Source organism: Liolophura sinensis, chromosome 1, assembly GCF_032854445.1.
Source record: "Liolophura sinensis isolate JHLJ2023 chromosome 1, CUHK_Ljap_v2, whole genome shotgun sequence".
NCBI lineage: Eukaryota > Metazoa > Mollusca > Polyplacophora > Chitonida > Chitonidae > Liolophura > Liolophura sinensis.
This window is the reverse complement of record NC_088295.1, coordinates 13880605-13900496: the sequence shown is the minus strand read 5'-3', so window position 1 is coordinate 13900496 and position 19892 is coordinate 13880605. Positions and strand designations below refer to the sequence as shown.

Below are 19892 nucleotides of genomic sequence, written 5' to 3'. Positions count from 1 at the left end.
ATCTAATCTGAATTTTATGATTAGGACTTGCATCAGATATTGTGATTATATAAACTGCATGGCATTGCGGATCTAGTCAGAAGTCGCTCCATTTAAAATCATTAAGTGTTTGTGTATACCATATGTGACATAAGCAGCCCATATGCACACAGTGGCAGGTACAAGTCAATGGTGAATGAAGAGGTGTTGAAGATTTCGTTTTTCACAATACTATTTGAAATGAACTTGTCAGGTAAAAAGGTAACTGTATGTGGACAAGGAGCAAATGACAATAAGTATTTGGATTTAGGTGAAACAAGAAGATACGGTGGGTAAATCTGTACTAGCTGAATGTTGTCTGCAAACTCTTAATGATGTTAAATGGAGCGACGTCTGACTAGAGCCTCAGTATGATGTTAGCCTTATCACAATATCTGCTGCAATTAAGTGCTAGTCAGAAAATCTGGACTAGCTAGCAGTTTGCATTCACTCTGCTCTCTTCAATTTTTTGCATGCTTGCATCAGTTAATTTTGGATATCTGCTATTGTATCATGATTTTCTGTAAACCCTTTCTATTTCTATGCCAGTATAGGCCTTGGGAGATATACTTCACTGTGTATCATCCTATGTTCAAAAACATCATTAGGTTGAATGATAAATGCACTGGTCACAGTTATTCATTTGACTATGCATGCTACACATAACCATCTTTCTTTTAACTGTGATGATCATTGAACTCTAAAACAGGGCTATATCAAGATGGTCCATGCATCACATAGACAACTCAACAGGAATGGCTGCATTCAGTTTGGCTGCCATCTTAATAACAATTTCCGGTCCAGGGAAATTGGTGAAACATACATATGTTGTTAACACAGCAGTCATTTGACAGAGGTTATGAAAAGTGTCAACCTTTATATTGTAAAGTGGACAGTGCTACAATGTTGAGGGAGAACTTGTTTAGATATTAGTACATATTCATTTCTGTTGTATAAAAACATAATTACATAGAACCAACTTTATATGGTATGGAAATTCATGCAGAGAGAGGGATAAACAGCAAATGAAGTGGGAATGCAAATTGTCAAAAAGTGAACATTTTAAAGTTGCTGTGGGTGATCATGATTAACAGAGCATACTGCACAAGGAAATCAGATAGAAAAGAAGTTTTCTTCCCTTCCCAAATAAATTACAGATTATCTGTCACACATGGAATTTGCGAAAGTACAGTAGATAGAATATGAGGTAAAAAGTTGAGTTGGAATTTTTGCCATGCTGCTGGTTGTTTTATGTGGGATAAGAAAATTTTGCCTGTATACAGCAGTAGGCTACAGCAGGGTGAAGATAGATCCCTGTGAGGAATTGCTGCTCTGCTTAAACTGAAGGATTATTCAGAGATTTCCCAAACCAACTTTGTAGGAATAATGAGAACAAAAATATGATGTAAGTCAGATGATACTCTAAGCCTGTATTTTTGTCTTTGCAGGTCATCCACCTCCTGGGGATTTCATTGCATTAGGAAAGTCCCAGGCACGCTCTGGATCAGAGTCTGACCTGAGACACTCAGGAGCTCCAAGTGCACAGCCCCTGGGCAGGAAGGCCCCTTTACTACTGGGGGACCGGAAAAGAGAGGCCCCTGGGACTTCAGGTTTGGGTCTGGCTCCTAAGAGACCAAAACTGCTGGGTCAAGGACAGACCTTTACTCCACTTGGTCGGTCTTCTGAGGTGGAAAGACGCGGCTCTCCCTCACTCCAGACTTTACAGTTTGAAGAATCTGCAATAGATGGTTTGTTCACTGCATTGTCGACCACTGTGTTCATAACCTGTGCCATTAATGTTAGCTATTTGAGTACATGTACTGATATAGGCATTGATTGTTAAAATGTTTAACATTTCATGCTAGCTGGTTTTAAATTGACATTTTGTGTACTTTAATATTTCTTACAAGCTTAATCTCATATGTAAAACGATTCCTGTACAAGGATGCAATGTTAAGATGCATTGTTTCAGAACATAAGAAATAAATTATTAATCTCCAGTTTCTTTTAATTTGTCTTGAAAAAGAGTTAAAGTTTTGAATAAATCTCCAAGTATCAATAATAGTAGCTTGCATACTAAAAGTATACCAGTGTATCTCAAGAGCAATCGTAACATGTCCAGCAAAGTAACGTTTTCTTTGATGAAACTTACATGTATATGTATACCAAGACAAGAGGATCACGCCACCAATAGTTTGAACTCCATGTAACTGTATATTTTTTTCAGTTGAGCCTCTGACTTTTTTGGACCAGATACTAGAATCTGAGAGAGATTCTGATGATGAGAGAGTGGAGCGGCTTCTATGTGGCTCAGTCAAACATCTGAGGATGTGTCGTTTCAAACCAGACCAGGCTGTGCACCTAACTCTCATGTACCTGAGCAAAACTAGGCCTCTTCTCTTTGGGAGTGAACTGATCATTGAGGTAAAAATTATATGAACTTGGTGTCCAGGTTGCCAATAGATATGAGACAAAAGTATAGATATTCCTATAAAATGGAAAGTTGTATATTGGATGTATTTTCAAGTAACTTACCCTGAAGATACATCAACAAGATTTTGCCAACAGATATCATGTTGAAATAAATTATGCTGGTTGCTAATTCTAATAAGGGCAAAATAGCACATTATACTTTTATGTACTCTCATTTGTTTGTAAGTTGAGAGAAAGTAAATTAGTTGAAAGGCTTTTAAAGGTGATTGTACTTTCAGTATAGTCATCTACATGTTACGGGTATTACATTTGTTGGAGACCACTTGTCCTCTATCAATATGGTGTGCAAGTGTCAGTCTTAAGCCCTTTCCAGACTATCCAACATCATTCAAATTTTGTTGACTCAGCAATGTGAATGCCGTATAGGGAAATTTTTCTCCCTTTCTCTCCAATGCATGAGATACAATGTCGAGCGTCCGAAAGAATCATGATGTGGGTTCATCGGCTGCATTTATTGCCTTGGCCATACTCCTGTTTCAGCTAAACTGTCTCATCGTCAGACCAGTATCTCTCTTTCACCTTTGGTGCTGCCAATGTGCCCAGGTCACGTGCCTTAAGACGGTCACATTATTTCTACACACACGCTGATTGGTTACATTCACTTAACTTGACTCAACTTACTGACAAAAAATACACACGCACATTTCCGATTCAACAAAGTTGGATGGTGTTGAGTGTTGTTGAACGGAGTTGAAGAAAGTATGTTAGTGAGCTGTCTTGTGTGATTACCTTGTCCCAGGTATTTACGTTCCCGCCATCAATAAAACTTATTGCCATTTAATTTTAAATGAAAAATTCTTGTGTGTTACTTGAAACAACAGTATGGTAAATTACCTAAAGTTTCGCCTCAGTCTTGCTAAGTTTATTGTATCCCGTGATTCATTGTGTTGATTGTGGTTCTTACTGACTGCGCACCATGGGCAAGTATCAGGGGTGGCCAGGGGATTACATGGACAGTTTGCAAATGCAATAAACAAACTAACGCTTCACTTAGCAGTCAGTCTTTGCTCCTATCATCAGCATTGCCTGTTTTCCTGAGTTTGAATCATAATGAATTTAGTACATGTACTTTACAACAGGTGCACCTTGATTGTTTTTATGATTGCCATTTTGGTATAAATGGGAATTTAGGAGAAAGCTCTCTCAAGATTGAGTGTGACTACCCAATACCTTTACACATGTGGATTGGCATGTCAAATATCCATTAAATCGCAGAGCCCTTCTATAACAGAATTTAACACACCACGAATCTTTACTTGCAAATTACCAGCGGATGATGTCAGACTGCTTGATAGAGACAATTTGCTGGCTTCCTCTCCAGCTCTACGTGGGAAGATCTGCCAGCAACCTGTGGATAGTCATGGGGTTTTGTCAGGCTATGCCTGGTTTCCTCCCATCATAATGCTGGCTGTCATCGTATAAGTGAAATATTCTTGAGTATGGTGTAAAAAACCAATCAGATAAATCAAATAACTTTCAATCATAGGGCTCGAAATTTCCACATGCCTACCTGTCGATGGTGTTATTTTTTACCGGTGAGAGGCAAAAAAGTAATCTTATCTGTCACTTAGGTCACGTAAATCACATTTGGGTAAATTTGCAAACCGGTAATCATAAAAAATGCATTTTATTTTGATGCATAGCTAGTGACCCCGATGTCAGTGTTTTGCGAACACCTAATGCGACAAAAATAAATCCTGTTTGGCTCCTGATATGCCAAACTTGCACCCAATGCTACCGAAAAGAGGTCAAGAAATAAATCGTAGTTTTCTGAAGCCTTGTTTTGAGTGCGTTTTCTGTGTTTAGTGGGAAGGTCCCGATTTAAAAATGCGTGAAGGTAACTCTTCTGCACTAGGAGTACAGTTCTGATTGTAACGAAAATCAAAATGTGCGTGAACAGACAATCATTCGCCAGATAGTGCTGTGATTGTTCGCTGTTTAAATGGAGGCCAGCAGTGTGCATTATTTATGGCTTGTTTGGTATGTCCATCCATTCAGACTGTGTTTGGAATTTACAGGTTGTCATCGCCTGAACTAGTCATGCGGTTTAACTCATGGGTATAATTAAAGATGCACATGGTATCTGCACACCTCGAGGTCAGTGACTTGACTAGAGTAGCGACGAGAGCTGCCATACAGGGTAATAAAACAGACAGGAGCTAATCACCTTTGACTGTCATCTTGCCGCCAACTCAAATCATGCTAAAGTAAAGAACATTATCTCACAGGTGAAACATTAGGTCATTACCATAAATAAATATATAAAAATAGATAAATAAATTAATCATGAACATATACTTTTCTGGATTTAGGCCTTCTGCAGCTTATTAAAGCGAGATGCGACAATTAACTTCAAAGCCAAGGGGAACCCGTTGGTGTCAGTGTTGGCGTGTAATGTGATGCTAGCCGCATACATGGAAGAGGAGAATTGGCCGGAGGAGTTTGTCAAGGTAGGCTGTGGTGAAGATTAGATGTTTGGATTGTTGAGAAACTAAAATCAGTTTGGCAGTGTATTTACAAGTGCCAAAAGAACTAGTAGACCATCCAGATGTTCAGAGATTGATTATGTGATTACTTATATATGCAACAAAACAATCGGTATGATAGTTTAGTCTTTGGGTTATTGATTGGATTGGGTATATGCCTTTCAGAAGATTTGGTCATTTTGAACACCAGTGTTTTAATATAGAAAATAAGCTCTTTGTAGATATGTATGTATCTACTGGATATGTGTCTTATGTCCTCTGTGTCTTGTAACTTTTTGTATGTTTGTAAAAAAAATTTTGTTTATCAGTTATAAGGCCTTACTCAAGTTTTATAAGACACATGTAAGTTGTTTCTTACAAAGGTGTACATTGAGGACTCCCTTGGCGAGCGTGTGTGGGTAGATCGTGAGGATACTAAAGGATTCGTGGATAACATACAGACAGCTTTCAGCACAAAGTTACCCCCTCGCTCCAGTCTAATGCTGCAATCTGATAATGGGAAGACAGGGGAGCAGTCTGGCTCTTGTAAGTTCTCACTCATATCTGTCCTGGTCTCAACGAGATCTCAAAAATAAGGGATTTAAAATTCAGAGAAGTCACAAATTTTTTTTTATGCTGTTTTGTCTGAAGTACAATGTACAGATGTAAAAAGTAGTTTTGTATTTATTCATTGTTTATTCAGCTGCTGGTATCTTTGCAGTTATGTTGGCAATCTGGCCTAAGGTGTGTTCTGTTTGGACAAAATAGCTAGTGCATTGGAGGAATGAAAATGCCTTTTCAGCCTCAAATTCATGTATAACTATGTTGTCTCCAATCCAGTTGCTGTGAGTTCAGATCCGTCTCATGATGGTTTCCCCTGGGCTCTGCTTGGTTTCCTCCAACCATAATGCTGGTCTTTGTAATGTAATTGAAATATTCTGGGGTACGTTGTTAAACACCAGTCAAATAAATGAATAAATACTGTGAAGTAGTTCATTTGGCGTGGGAGTTTATTTGTCTTTAGTTTGATCTTCGCTATGCTCGTAAAGTGAAAAGAAAAGTAGAAAGTAGCATGTGCAGGATTCTAATGAATGTCGCTCTGATACACACTATCCCATTGGCTGTATCTCTCCTGTGGTCCAGTGAGTGGGCTTCTAACAAACTGTGAAGTGTGTACAACAAGACAAAGGCCGTTTGACAGCTATAGCAATGTTTGCGGATTCTGACCTGCTGCAGAGGATGATTGAAACTGAAAACAATACAAAACTTACCGTGTTGCTTGATAAAGAATTAGTGACTGGTGCTGATAATGGTGAATTCATATGTTTTGCGTTAAACTGCTCAAAAGGTGACAGCTCACTTTGCCAGGTGTTTAACAGTGCTCATCAGTCATTCAAAAAGAGGTGACACCTGTTTGAGTACTGCTTTACTAGGTGCAAAAGTAATCTTCTTATGTAGTGATAACCCTTCCCCCATTGTTTTAATCTCTGATCCAGAGATCGTGAGGATTAGCGACACTGCAGGAAACAAAGGAGGATTAAAGCCACCCTTGATGATACCTGTTTTAAGTGCTTGAATAATTTCGACCGTATTATATCTTGGAAAATTTTGAAGATTTTAAGAACTGTTTTTCAGTATTCTCTTAAATACACAAATAGTAGTTGTTTTTGGGAGAAAATCCGCAAAAATAAATTCCAGCGAATAAAAAGTACTTTACAGTAAAGAAATAGCTAGAGTATTGCTTTGAACTAGCTTGCACATCTTATTTGTTAATCATTTTCAGCAAGCCCAGCTGCATTCTTGTTTGAAGATGATGAGAAAAGCAATGATTCAGAAAAAATGCAGCTTTCTTCAGCTTCAGAGTCTTCTCAGAATGTAACTATATTTCCAAGGTAGGTGGAACCTTTTTCTGTCAGGTAGGCCTTTCAAACATTAAAACACTTTCTCCATTGACTAAAAATGATTCTGTACAAATGTCATTTTTGCAAGGTTAGTCATTCAGGTTGTGACTTTGATATTTTCAGGTATCCCTACCAGCAGGATGTTATAGAGACATATGTAACAGATGTGATACGTGATCATTTTAATCGCCGTCAGCCGTTGGACCCTGCCTCTCGAAACCTGATACGCTTGATGACAGCAACCTGTGGCTATGCTGAAGTGCGACTCTTGGCATCCCAGAGACTAGAGATGTGGCTACAGAACCCCAAGGTAATCTCACATTGCCTCTCATTTCCTGTTTTGCAAAAATCAACTTTTTGGCTTTGGGCCTTTTGAGTTCACTTTTGCTGTTTATTTTGCAACAGTAATTTGTCTCTTTCTCTTGCAAGGTCAATATATTTTGCATAAAAATGATGTGCTGATGGTTTCCATGCTCATTATGGGGAATAGTCTTGAAAATGATGCTACACCCTCATATGTTAATAAATTTGAATCATTATCATTTAAATTATGGTATCGTTAAAACAAGATAATTTAAATTACACAAAACATTCCTTACAAGCTTACATGTGTGCATATATAATTTTATATGTCCAGGATCAATGTCATCAATTTATGAACAGCCATCAAATCATACTATTGAACTTCAGGGGCCTCCGTGGCACAGTTGGTTAGCATTCTAGCGCAGCGTAATGACCCAGGAGCCTCTCACCAATGGGGTCGCTGTGAGTTCAAGTCCAGTTCATGCTGGCTTCCTCTGCGGCTGTATTTGGGATGGTCTGCCAGCTACCTACGGATGGTCCTGGGTGAAATATTCTTGAGTACGGTGTAAAACACCAATCAAATAAATAAATAAATAAATATTGAACTTCATAAGAAAAAGCAGGAGTGAAATGCACAGATATTTTTGTTCTTGCTGACTTCTTAATCAGTCCTTGCATACAAGTACACATATCTTTTCTTACTATTAGTACTCTTTGTGATGTTAACAGCAAGCTAAAGCAGCACAGGACCTGCTGATGTCTGTGTGTCTGAACTGTGCCCAGCATGACAAGAGTGATGTAGAGGTGATCAAACAGCTCCTCAAGATCCGACTGAAAACAAAGGCTCTCATCAACCACTTCCTGCTATCTATACGGTGAGTCTGACAATCATGTTCAGGTTAAAGTTAATACTAGGCTGTTTATTAACTTGTGGAATTTCCCTTAAGCCTTAATAGGTATTGATCTGCTGCAAGTGTTAAATCTTGATGATTGTACACTGCAGTACATTCAAACAGAATTGTTACTATTTTAGCATTTCTCCTTTTTTGGTTTTCTTCAGAGAGCTTATGTCACAACACCCTGACAACATGAAACTAATCCTGACACACACGATATATAATGAGTTGTCCACGGCCCGAAACCCAAACAACATGCCTCTGCTGGTGGCTATCTTCCAACAGGATGCTGAAAAGGCTGCCAAGGTTAGCGGAAGTTCACAGAACTGGTTTGTCTGCTGGATGCTGTGGTCATTTATCCCTGCTTTACACATTCATGCAGTGTAATTTAACGGATTATCATGGTATTGCCTGATGTTGGCAAGATTCCATTGTCACCTGGCCCAAGGTCTCACATTTTAACAATGGAAACAAGTGTATTTGATGTGGATCTTACACATGAATGTGTAAAAAAATTTTTCTGGGCAATGAGAAAGAGAGAAAAAGAATGTTACACAATGTTACAATTTCAATAAAAGTGGTTGCAAGGTCAGTGAACATATTTTTGGTGATGGTCTAAACATTTACTGTGCATTTTATACCTGTCAAGTTTCCTCCCACCATAATGCTGGCCGCCGTTGTATAAGTGAAATATTCTTGAGTACGGCATAAAACATCAATCAAATAAATAAATAATTATACCTGTCAAATAAGTTATGCATCTTTATATCTCTTTTTCTCCATTAATTTTTGATCTGGACTGTTCAGTCTGAAATAAAGAATTATTATTATTAAACACAGTGTCGTGAACTGGATAAATGTTAGTGAGAATTTGTCATCATTTCCATTTTAAGCTTATGTCATACCCCATGTTAGGGGTTGTACCTTAAAAATTACTTTCGTATCGAGCTCAAGTTTTGTTTTCATATGTCTCTGACAGACAAGCTGTTTGGTAGCTTGACATCATACCAAATCTAAGTTTTGGTCAGCCATTATGAATATTGTGAATATAGTAGACATTTTCAGTGTGAATGCTTCTGTATAAATTAAACCCATCTTTCAGTCAAATTTTTTTATGTGTACAGATCACCTTTAATAACCGTTTCATGTCAGGTGTTGGCAGAGATCTTCCAGGACCTGTTGGTGAACAAAGATGACTACCTAAGAGCTCTGCGCGCATTGCTGCGGGAAATCGTCCGGTCACTCCGTCATGACTTAACGTTCTCTCATTTCTGTCTGGGCATGATGCAAGAACGAACAGAGGCCAAATTTGTGGACATGGAACCGCCCTTCAAGGTACAGGCTTTGGTACAACAGTTTGTCATCACACAGTCCTGCTATGTACATCAGTGGTTGATGTGGGACATATTCGTAGTATTGATGTTGTTTTGTTACACCGCTTTTATGGTGTGATAGTTAATATAACAACACATTGAATTCCCTGCATGTCTTAACAACAGGGTAGGGCTGCTTCCCTTTCTTACTTCAATCTGTTTTACAGGAGCGCTATGTTAACTCTATTGTGGACCTGATCACCCTCAGTATTCTCTTGGGGGTGACCCCTGCAGTGAGGGAGGCTGCTACAGCACAGGCCCGTGGGGAAAGAAGAGGTGATTATGGGCTAAAATAATCTATTAATTGTAATTACAGAACGTACAAGCAAAATGAAAGTATTTTTCTGGTGCTTGAGATTGATTTGAAAATGAAGTGGATTCAGATATTTTTCAAATAATTTTAGCTTGGTCATTGAAATTACATACTTTAATAAAGTAGAAACCATTTCTTCATTCTGATTCTTATAATGAGTAATACAAAGAAACAAATTTCTTCTCCTGGTTATTTAAATATTGCTTCAACTATGTTGGAATCATGTGTTTTCTACATGTTGCTGGATACTTTGTTATCTTATTTGAAGCAGCACATCAGGGAGACAAGTTTTGCTGGATGTTCAACAAATCTCTGCTATCTTGCATGTACATGGATGTGTCCTTATATTTTGTGAGTTTTATGATTTTATTTGAAGCTTGGTAACAATGGGACATAAAATTTGGTGAACAGCTAATGTAGTGTGGATATTTTGTAGATTTGGATGCTCTGTTTCATCACCGAAGTCAAGCTGCAATTATAGAGAGAGATTCTGTGTGGTGGCTTCACACTGTGGTCCCAAAACTAATAGAGTTGAAACCTCAGGACTACATGCATTGGTAAGGACGTGACAATCGTAATTTTATCGATCAGCTACTTATGTACTTGCATCGCTCATTTCGTGCTAACTGATTGGATGTACATCCCACTCACTGTGTCTGTCTGTAGTGTGAAGCTTATCAGACAAGTGCAGTTTTGTCTTGGAGGAAGGCTTTGAGAGTACATACATTTGTGTACTTGTAAGGTTGTATCAAGATATAACGTAGATGTTAAACGTTGGATGTAAAATCTTCATGGCCTTCTTGTTTACATTTCATTGTTTTTAAAAGAAGAACTTGTGCTAAGGTTATACAATAAATGCACTGTATATTGTGTCTGTGTGTATATTTTCAGTCTGAGGAAGGTCTTGTTTATGGAATCTCCAGAGCACTATTACAACAAAGACAATTGGCCCCCTGAGGGGGACCGTGGGTAAGGAGATTATTGTACTTCGGGTTAACATTGCTCAGAACAGGTGTTATCATGAGATATCTCTTGCTTCCAGAATATCTTATCTGGTCACAGATTATGTATATGTGACTGGCATGAAGTTCAGTGATCTAAATAGAGCAAATCATTTGATGTTCTTAATTTTGAAGAATCTCACTAGAATACGTCTTATATGTGCAATGTTATTTTATTCTGAAAGAGCTGTGACAATCATTAAACTGGCTGTGTTTTTTTAAACCAGGTATTGATTAATTCTTGCATGTGAGATTGTAGATTGTTATTAATTTTTCCAGAATTCAGAATTATGAATTTGAGTTGTAGTTAGGTTTTCAAGTATCCATAAAATGGTTAAAATGCTGGTTTTTAGTGTGTTATTGAAGCTGGCCTCTGAAGCACCTGTGTTAGAAGACACCCTGATGAGGATACTGGTGATAGGTTTGTCCAGAGACTTACCTGTTAATGCCCCTGATGCCATGGACCTGGCCCATACACTGGTCAAACGGGCTGCTATGTTACACATGGATGGTGAGACATGTTATGTTTTTCTGTAAAGGAGAAGAATTTACGTGTATTTAAAAATATTCCATTTTGTGTGGGGAATTTTCCATAATGGTTCTGTCCATTTGTTTTGTGACTTGAATGTCATGGATATTAACAAAAGTGTGAACACCGAATGTGATTTACATTTTCTGCAATGTATCTTTTTAAAATCTGACACAATCATTGCTGAAACTGTCTTTGATATCAGTGATGAATGATCACTTTGTTTTGCAGGTCATGAGGTTTTGCGAGTTGAAAGGTTGGAATTCATTGATGCCTTGCTGAACCTATGTGCCTATCGCCATCCTGAGAACACTGTGCTTCCTAAAGGGTGAATTACTGCTGATCTACCACATTCATCAAGGCCAAAATTAAAATGTTATATGTTCGATGTTATGCGACGGTCACTTCAAAAAGGCCTCAACCAAAATTCTTTTTTTTGTGTTTTTACAGATGCCAAATTATTTTATTTTATTTCATTTAATATTATTTATTTATTTATTTTTTGTTTTACCGATCGTTTGCATGAATTGTCGCTCTGGTGATGGGCATTCTTTCGAGATGAAGAATTTCTGAAAACCCAGCCTAAGGATGGCTTATAATTACTGATACGCGGAGACCACTGCCATCCTGAATACAGACACAATGTGTGTACCCGATTATGACATTGTATCTGTATTCATCTACCCCATAGGCAAATATAATTACTGATACGCGGAGACCACTGCCATCCTGAATACAGACACAATGTGTGCACCCGAGTATGACATTGTATCTGTATTCATCTACCCCATAGGCAAATATAATTACTGATACGCGGAGACCACTGCCATCCTGAATACAGATACAATGTGTGCACCCGAGTATGACATTGTATCTGTATTCATCTACCCCATAGGCAAATATAATTACTGATACGCGGAGACCACTGCCATCCTGAATACAGATACAATGTGTGCACCCGAGTATGACATTGTATCTGTATTCATCTACCCCATAGGCAAATATAATTACTGATACGCGGAGACCACTGCCATCCTGAATACAGATACAATGTGTGCACCCGAGTATGACATTGTATCTGTATTCATCTACCCCATAGGCAAATATAATTACTGATACGCGGAGACCACTGCCATCCTGAATACAGATACAATGTGTGTACCCGATTATGACATTGTATCTGTATTCATCTACCCCATAGGCAAATATAATTACTGATACGCGGAGACCACTGCCATCCTGAATACAGACACAATGTGTACACCCGAGTATGACATTGTATCTGTATTCATCTACCCCATAGGCAAATATAATTACTGATACGCGGAGACCACTGCCATCCTGAATACAGATACAATGTGTGTACCCGATTATGACATTGTATCTGTATTCATCTACCCCATAGGCAAATATAATTACTGATACGCGGAGACCACTGCCATCCTGAATACAGACACAATGTGTGCACCCGAGTATGACATTGTATCTGTATTCATCTACCCCATAGGCAAATATAATTACTGATACGCGGAGACCACTGCCATCCTGAATACAGATACAATGTGTGCACCCGAGTATGACATTGTATCTGTATTCATCTACCCCATAGGCAAATATAATTACTGATACGCGGAGACCACTGCCATCCTGAATACAGACACAATGTGTGCACCCGAGTATGACATTGTATCTGTATTCATCTACCCCATAGGCAAATATAATTACTGATACGCGGAGACCACTGCCATCCTGAATACAGACACAATGTGTGCACCCGAGTATGACATTGTATCTGTATTCATCTACCCCATAGGCAAATATCAAATTTACTTAATACACGGTCTGTCCGCAAGCTTAGACATTTATGCACCTTTTGCAACTATTTACATTAACCTTTATTTGATATTTCTTCAGAAAATCTCAGTCAAATTCGAAAGTAAGGTCTGCTTTGAGCTACTTGCCGCATGATGCGGTCTTCCTGATTGCCCTAAATTAGTATGTTGAGAATCTGACATCATGTAAAAATATATTGCAACGTTATTTAAGTATTCCAATCTATAGAAGAGCTCAGCATGCAAGGGTGGACAACGATGTTGTTTTGAAAGCTAATTGTTGAGTTGATAGAAGTATGGAGTGCTTTTAAAATGAAAATTCACGAAAACAATAGCTACACATTTGTGAGTAGGGCTCAGAAAGTGAGATATTATGGAATTACCACTCGTATGCCCCATGGAATGAGATAAAAATTGTCCAGAAGACCACCTTCGGTGAATATAATTCACTTGACTTTTGCCAATGACACGTTAGTATTTTCCCGTATTTTCGTTCCTCTGAGAAAGTCAGCGGAAGTCTCTGTTCCCAAATACAGTTTACTATGGATTGCTTCTTGACTGTGAACTAGACAAATATTAAAAGTTCACAGCCGATTTTCTGGCTAACAATTTCCTCTCCCTCTGTTGAACAAAGCCGGCCTTATAGTGGTGTTTGATACCCGTAGATCAAAATACCTGTGAAGTGTTTTCATCCGTATCCAACTGGATAGGTCTACCCATAGTGTTGCTATATTTTTCGGGGATGCACACTTTACTGAACTGATGACAGGTGTCCTTGTTTTTCCATAGGAAGTCAAGATTTCAAATTAATTACTCATTTTGTGAGATAAACATTGTGCCATACCCAATCTCGCGAAATTGAATTGCTGAAAATTGTGTTGCTCTGGTTAATAAGCGGCGCAAAATGTTTACGAACACTGACAAAATTTGGACACAGGCCTATAGGCCTTCCTCTAAGGACAAATCGCTCAAGCTATAGGTGAGGTTCTATGTGTAACCCACTTACTTAAATCCCTATTTTATTATTTTATTTTTTGTGAATTAAATTAATTCAGTCCTGGACTGGTATTATCACGATGACAAACTGAGGCCTTAAACCATAATATCTGCTGAAACATGATCAAAATGGAAAATTTTTGTTTTAAACCTATGTGTACGTTATCAAAGAATCACCAACAGAGCCCCTTTGGAAAGATACCGTTCGAGAGAGGCCAAAATTTCAAAAAATGTTAATTAGGTGTGTGAATACCTTTTCTCCTGGTCAAAACTCTGTGCTAGGGAGCATGTAGCTGGGAGTAGATTGGTATAATTTCCTAAACTGTCATTGAGATCACCACTGGCAGATGCTGAGAAAAATGTGGTGGATAGAAACTGTATCATTGTTGTGAAGTGAAAATAATGCTAGTGACACTAGAAAGGTCAGGTGCATTTCTAAGTGGATACAGGAAAGTTCACATACAAAGACAAAGTTGATATGTTCCATCCATTATTCTTCATGCAACACGATATGATTTTGTCTCTCCTCTATCTCCTGTATGAATGTTTTGGACTGTAAAGTAGGTCAAAGCTGGTGATCTGAGCTGATGCTCACTTGGGTGCTTACACTCCTCATACTTTTAGACAAGCAAGTACATTAAATGATGTATTAAGACAGAATAAATAGTTGATCATTCACACAAAGGAAGAATCCCCTAAATCTCATAAAGTTTAATTAAAATTAGGAAATATAGGAAAATGAAAACAGATTTCTCAGTATAGATTTGATTTGATTAGGTCATGAGGTTCCACTTCACTCCATCAAAAGTATAAGCCTGACTGGATTTTGGTTATATTTTCAAACGTTTGCCCCCTCTGTACAGGTCCTGAAAAGGCTAGTGCAAACTGTTAATTTAAATTATGCCGTAGTACTCATAAAAATGTTTAACAAATGTTTTCCTGGTGGTTTTATTGAAAGGAATATTTATTTTCAGAATTGCCAATAAAATATAAATATAGTTCTAATCAGTGTTGAGCAAGTTTACTTATGATGAATCATTTGAACAGGATTCTATGATTTCTCTTTTGTTATAAAGGGCTTGTAACATCAAACAAACAATTTGGGCCCAATGAAAGTCATAGGAAACATAACCACTAGATGTATATAACATCCTGTCTCTACTACCACAATCAAAATTTTTCTTTAATAAATTTTATTGTAGAAGTTCGTACATACAGTAATGTGAATTCAGTATCTGTGACAGTTTTATAATTTCATATATGCATGACTCTTAAATTCTCTGTTGTTGTTGTAGGTATCAACCGCCCTCACTGGCTATCTCTGCCCTGTACTGGAGAGCCTGGAGCATGTTACTCATCATCACAGCCTATAATCCCACTACCTTTGGTTAGTACAAACTCAAAAATTGATTTTATATTGTACTACAGCAAGTCTGTTATCTTCATTAACCTAATATGATAAAATCAAGGGTCAAATCATCTGTTTTCCCACATCTACAACTCGCCTGTGCATATCTGTAAACTTTGTTACTTTGATGGAAACAATATTCTTCTTGTCTTGTTTATGGAAAATATAATAGACATGTATTGAAATTTATTGCATCCAACCAATGGTATGTGTTCAAGTCAGTTTGATCTTGAAATTAAGCCTAATTTACCCCCTTGCTTTATATTTTTGCAGGACGAATTGCGGACAACTACCCAACACTGAAGTGTCTGATTGAAATGGTTATAACAAAGTAAGATGTTATGTTTTCTTTCGAATGTGTCATATTTTTTGTTGCTGCTGTGCAGTTACGGTTTTGTGCAGAATGACGTTTACATACACCTCTGAATAAATTACCAACCTTTATTCATTTAAGTATGGTCTATTCCGAAAAACTTTAATACCATTGTTCTGAAGTTCTTTCCGAGCACTGTAGTACCTGTATTTCAGTTTGTTGTGGTGTGGATCATTTCTCTAATGTGTTCTTATAATTGCGTTTATCTTTCAGTAATTATGACTTCCCACCACCTACAACAGCTTCCGATGATAAAATTATTGAGGACATGAAAAACAGAGAGTTGCAGGTAAGAGATTGGTCAGGTTCATTACAGGTATATGCAAAGACTTCACAGTAATATATATCTGATTAGGATTGATGTTGATAATGTTTCTGAATTGTGTTATGTTTGACATATCTTTTGTAGGTAGAACAACTTGAAAAGCAGCAAATTCTGGAGTTTGAGACTCACCTAGCTGCTGCCAGTAAAATGACAATAACAGAGCACAACAGTTTGTTGATAGCACAGCTGACGACCATGAACCCCAGGTAAGTGATGAACTCATTTGAAGTTGGGAAACCATGCTTAAATATCATACTGGTCCCATGGTGGTCTGACCTGCTCCCCCACTATTTTTGTGGCAACAAGTATGTAACAAGCATTATTACTAAAAATGTTTGTTCTAACCTTTGGAAGACAGAGTTTCTTAGTTTTCAAAGGTTTGTTTGTCATGAAGGTATGCTGTGATGCAATGTTTGTTCTGTTAATAGAAATACAGCAGATTTTAGGCAGAAATGTCAAGCTCAGTTTGCAATGATTTCTTGTAATTTCTGCAGGGTTGAGTCAATGTAAGGTTCTCTTCTGCCATAACTTCTTTTCAAAAGGTGCCTACAGATGATAATGAATCTGTATATCTTGAATATTGGTATTCGCACCTTTTTTACATGATAAATAACTTGTTTTATAAATTTTTCCCAATTTTGGTGCTGAATCAAATGTCTCAGCACTGTTTAGGAAATAATTTGTTGATGTTGTAGTGGTATAACCAGACGTCCCCCTCAGGCTGTGCTTGAACAGCTGAAAACATTGACCAATCTCCTGAACATCAGAGAAATGTTCTGTAAGAGTCGCGACCCAGATTTCCTGTCAGACATCATCAAAAGACAGGTGAGAGATGAAGAAATGTTCTGTAAGTAATGATCCAGATTTACTCACAGACTCAATGGACAGGTGAGTGGTGAAAAAAATATTTGAGAGAAGTTGGAACCCAGACTTAATGAAGAGACAGGTGAGTGATCAAAGAAATGTTCTGCAAGAGTTGCACCCCAGAAGTCCTGTCAGACATCATCAAGAGATAGGCGAGTTATTAAAGAAATGTTCCGTAAGAGTTGTGACCCAGACTTCCTGATTGTCAGGTGGGGAATTCTTCTGTTCCAAAATAGATTTATTTCTACTCTGCTTTGACATTATCTGAACAGGCTTAATTATCATGATGTTTTTCCTACTCTGCCACTCCTAATATCACGATGATGTGCCAGGATGCAACACAGTTCACAGGAGTTTTGGTAGTGGTATGTGACTACTGGAGTTACACACCCTTACCATAGATAAGCTTGGCCTAACCTCCAAGACCAGGTGGGAGGGAGTCATCATACCTATTGTATGTGTTGCAGGGTACATCTCGGTCCATGCCTTGGCTGGCTGACCTGGTGGAGTCCAGTGAAGGGTCCCTTGATGTCCTACCCGTCCAGTGCCTGTGCGAATTCTTACTGCATGAGTCGCCACAGGATCTCGCCAAAGAGCTGGAAGAGGAGGACGAAAACAAACCGGAAACCAAACTCAAGAGAATGGTGAGCTGATGTCAGCATTGTACAGAGTAACTCTAACCTGACTGAAGATTATGAAAATCATTGCTCACTTTGAATACATATATCACATTAATGTAATGTGAAAAGTATATCACATTAATGTAATTAAGATAATCAAACTGTAATTGGGAGGCTGCATATTATTTAATCCCGTAAGATGGCGATAGTGTGAAACAGGACTTTGTTACATCAGAAATGGATTGTAGCATGACCTATATACTATTACAGGGTATTAGTTTCTATTGTAACATCATACTGTCTTTAATGTGACATCACCATGATGTGCTGAGAATGGAACATTTGACGTCAATAAAATGACGTTGAGCAGAAAGCAACGATTGTAAATCAACCGGGATTTCGTTTGACAGTGTAAAAAGTTTTGGAAAGAGTCATTGTGGTCAAAGCCAGTGATGGGATATTGGCATTTGAGAATTTTAAAAATGGTTGTTTTGTCCAGATTATGCCAAAAAAACAAAGGCAGTTTTAGGTTATTTGTTTTTGGTGTATGTTGATATTCATGGTATAAATTCATATGTGATTGTTTGAGGCCTTTGTTTATTTTTATAAAAGAAATTACGAAAGCAGGAGCAGTTGTTATCACGCCTCCAAAAATTGGTTCATGATGGAAGCAGCGACAGTCAGACGACGTTCCAGGTCCTGGATTACTTCCTTCAGAAACTGGCTTCTCACCAGTCATCTGCTCGACAACAAGCCATCAAGGTGAGACTCGCAGTTTAGACAGGAAAGCCGCTGTGACTGGATGATGATGCTTAACCCACATCCACACTCCCCTGACAAATGAGATTGCGGAAACAAATCTACATTTTTGTAGCCAGCTTTTAATCGGTTTCCTCCACCCATAACCCTGACCAGCGTCATGAAAATGAGAAATTCTTTGGTACAGCATTAAACACCAATCAAATACCGATTAAACAAGTTAGTAACTTATGAGAACAAAGTATTGTGAAATATATTGAAATTTAAGGGAAAAAAGTTTGGAAAATTGTACGGTGGATAAATTAGTGTGCATTATTATTACATCTAACACGCTTGAGTATGAAAAGAAAATGAGAAATGTACAACACATATGCCTGTTAATAAACTTTATTTACAGAGGGTTATATACACTCTGTCAACAGTAGTTGGTCTTCCCTAAGGCCCTCTCACTCACACATTCACACAAACTTTCACTCTGTAGCTGTAAGATTTGTAGTCAAGTAAGTAATATATATATATATATATATAATCTATATAGATAAGAAAAAAATATACATATTAAACAGTTTCCTAGGTATATAAAAGTAGTTTGTACACTGTGTAACAGTTAACGTACATGTATGTGGCATGGTCTTCTATTATAAAAATTGCATTCATACTGTACATAGACAAAGAAAAAAAAATTCACAATAAATAATTCTTGTATAGTAGGCAGTTTATACACTGTATGAACAGTTTATGAGCACCAGATATAATTATACATGCAGAATAGGGAGAACATTTCTGTTTTGTTCTTTCTGTGCCAGATATTTCTTGGCTTGTCTTTTGAAACTTGAAAGAGATAATGTATTTTGTATTGTGCAAGGTATGGTGTTTCATATTGTTGGACCAAAAACTGGAGACTAGTTTTATACAGTGAGGAGTTTGGCAAGGGAATAGGTTTCTGTTTGATGTACGTAATTATCTTTCAGGGATATCTTTTACATTAAGCAGATTCTCCATGTACTCTGGGTGAAGGTCGTTTAGACACCTGTACACAGAAACAGTTTTTCTAGTTTGACTAATGCTTGTATTGGAAGCCAGTTCAGAATTTCAAACATTTTTCTCACTGAAACATCTTTGGAATGATTAGAGATCAGGAAAACAGCTGTTTTTGGTACTTTGTTTTCTTATTACCGATTAAAGTCTTGATATTTTTGTACAAATATGATCCACTTGTTTTCAGACATTTTAATTTACTTTCTATGTAGATTCCTAATAATTTATGTTGCTTGTCATTTTGTATGGGGGTATTTTGAATACCGATAATTAGATCAGTTTCTGGATCCCTCTCAATGTGATGGAGGCAGTTTTTATACCTTTATTTTTGTATATATTTGGTTTGTTACAATTTTGTTTTGAGAAGACCAAGAACTGATGGATT

At 37.6% G+C, this 19892-nt stretch overlaps 1 protein-coding gene across 1 annotated transcript in view; it reads left to right on the top strand.

The window, feature by feature from the left end:
* Window positions 1–19892, top strand: part of LOC135471785 (integrator complex subunit 1-like) — a 41184-nt gene that overhangs the window by 521 nt on the left and 20771 nt on the right. The window contains exons 2-22 of the mRNA XM_064751125.1: window positions 1467–1766; window positions 2246–2442; window positions 4824–4961; window positions 5360–5522; window positions 6760–6868; window positions 7001–7187; window positions 7910–8055; window positions 8241–8382; window positions 9229–9411; window positions 9617–9725; window positions 10199–10319; window positions 10654–10731; window positions 11117–11274; window positions 11524–11620; window positions 15416–15507; window positions 15802–15859; window positions 16115–16190; window positions 16311–16432; window positions 16922–17051; window positions 17558–17734; window positions 18323–18472. Coding sequence (XP_064607195.1) covers window positions 1467–1766; window positions 2246–2442; window positions 4824–4961; window positions 5360–5522; window positions 6760–6868; window positions 7001–7187; window positions 7910–8055; window positions 8241–8382; window positions 9229–9411; window positions 9617–9725; window positions 10199–10319; window positions 10654–10731; window positions 11117–11274; window positions 11524–11620; window positions 15416–15507; window positions 15802–15859; window positions 16115–16190; window positions 16311–16432; window positions 16922–17051; window positions 17558–17734; window positions 18323–18472 — 2933 coding nt within the window. The remainder of the gene's footprint in view (window positions 1–1466; window positions 1767–2245; window positions 2443–4823; window positions 4962–5359; window positions 5523–6759; window positions 6869–7000; window positions 7188–7909; window positions 8056–8240; window positions 8383–9228; window positions 9412–9616; window positions 9726–10198; window positions 10320–10653; window positions 10732–11116; window positions 11275–11523; window positions 11621–15415; window positions 15508–15801; window positions 15860–16114; window positions 16191–16310; window positions 16433–16921; window positions 17052–17557; window positions 17735–18322; window positions 18473–19892) is intronic.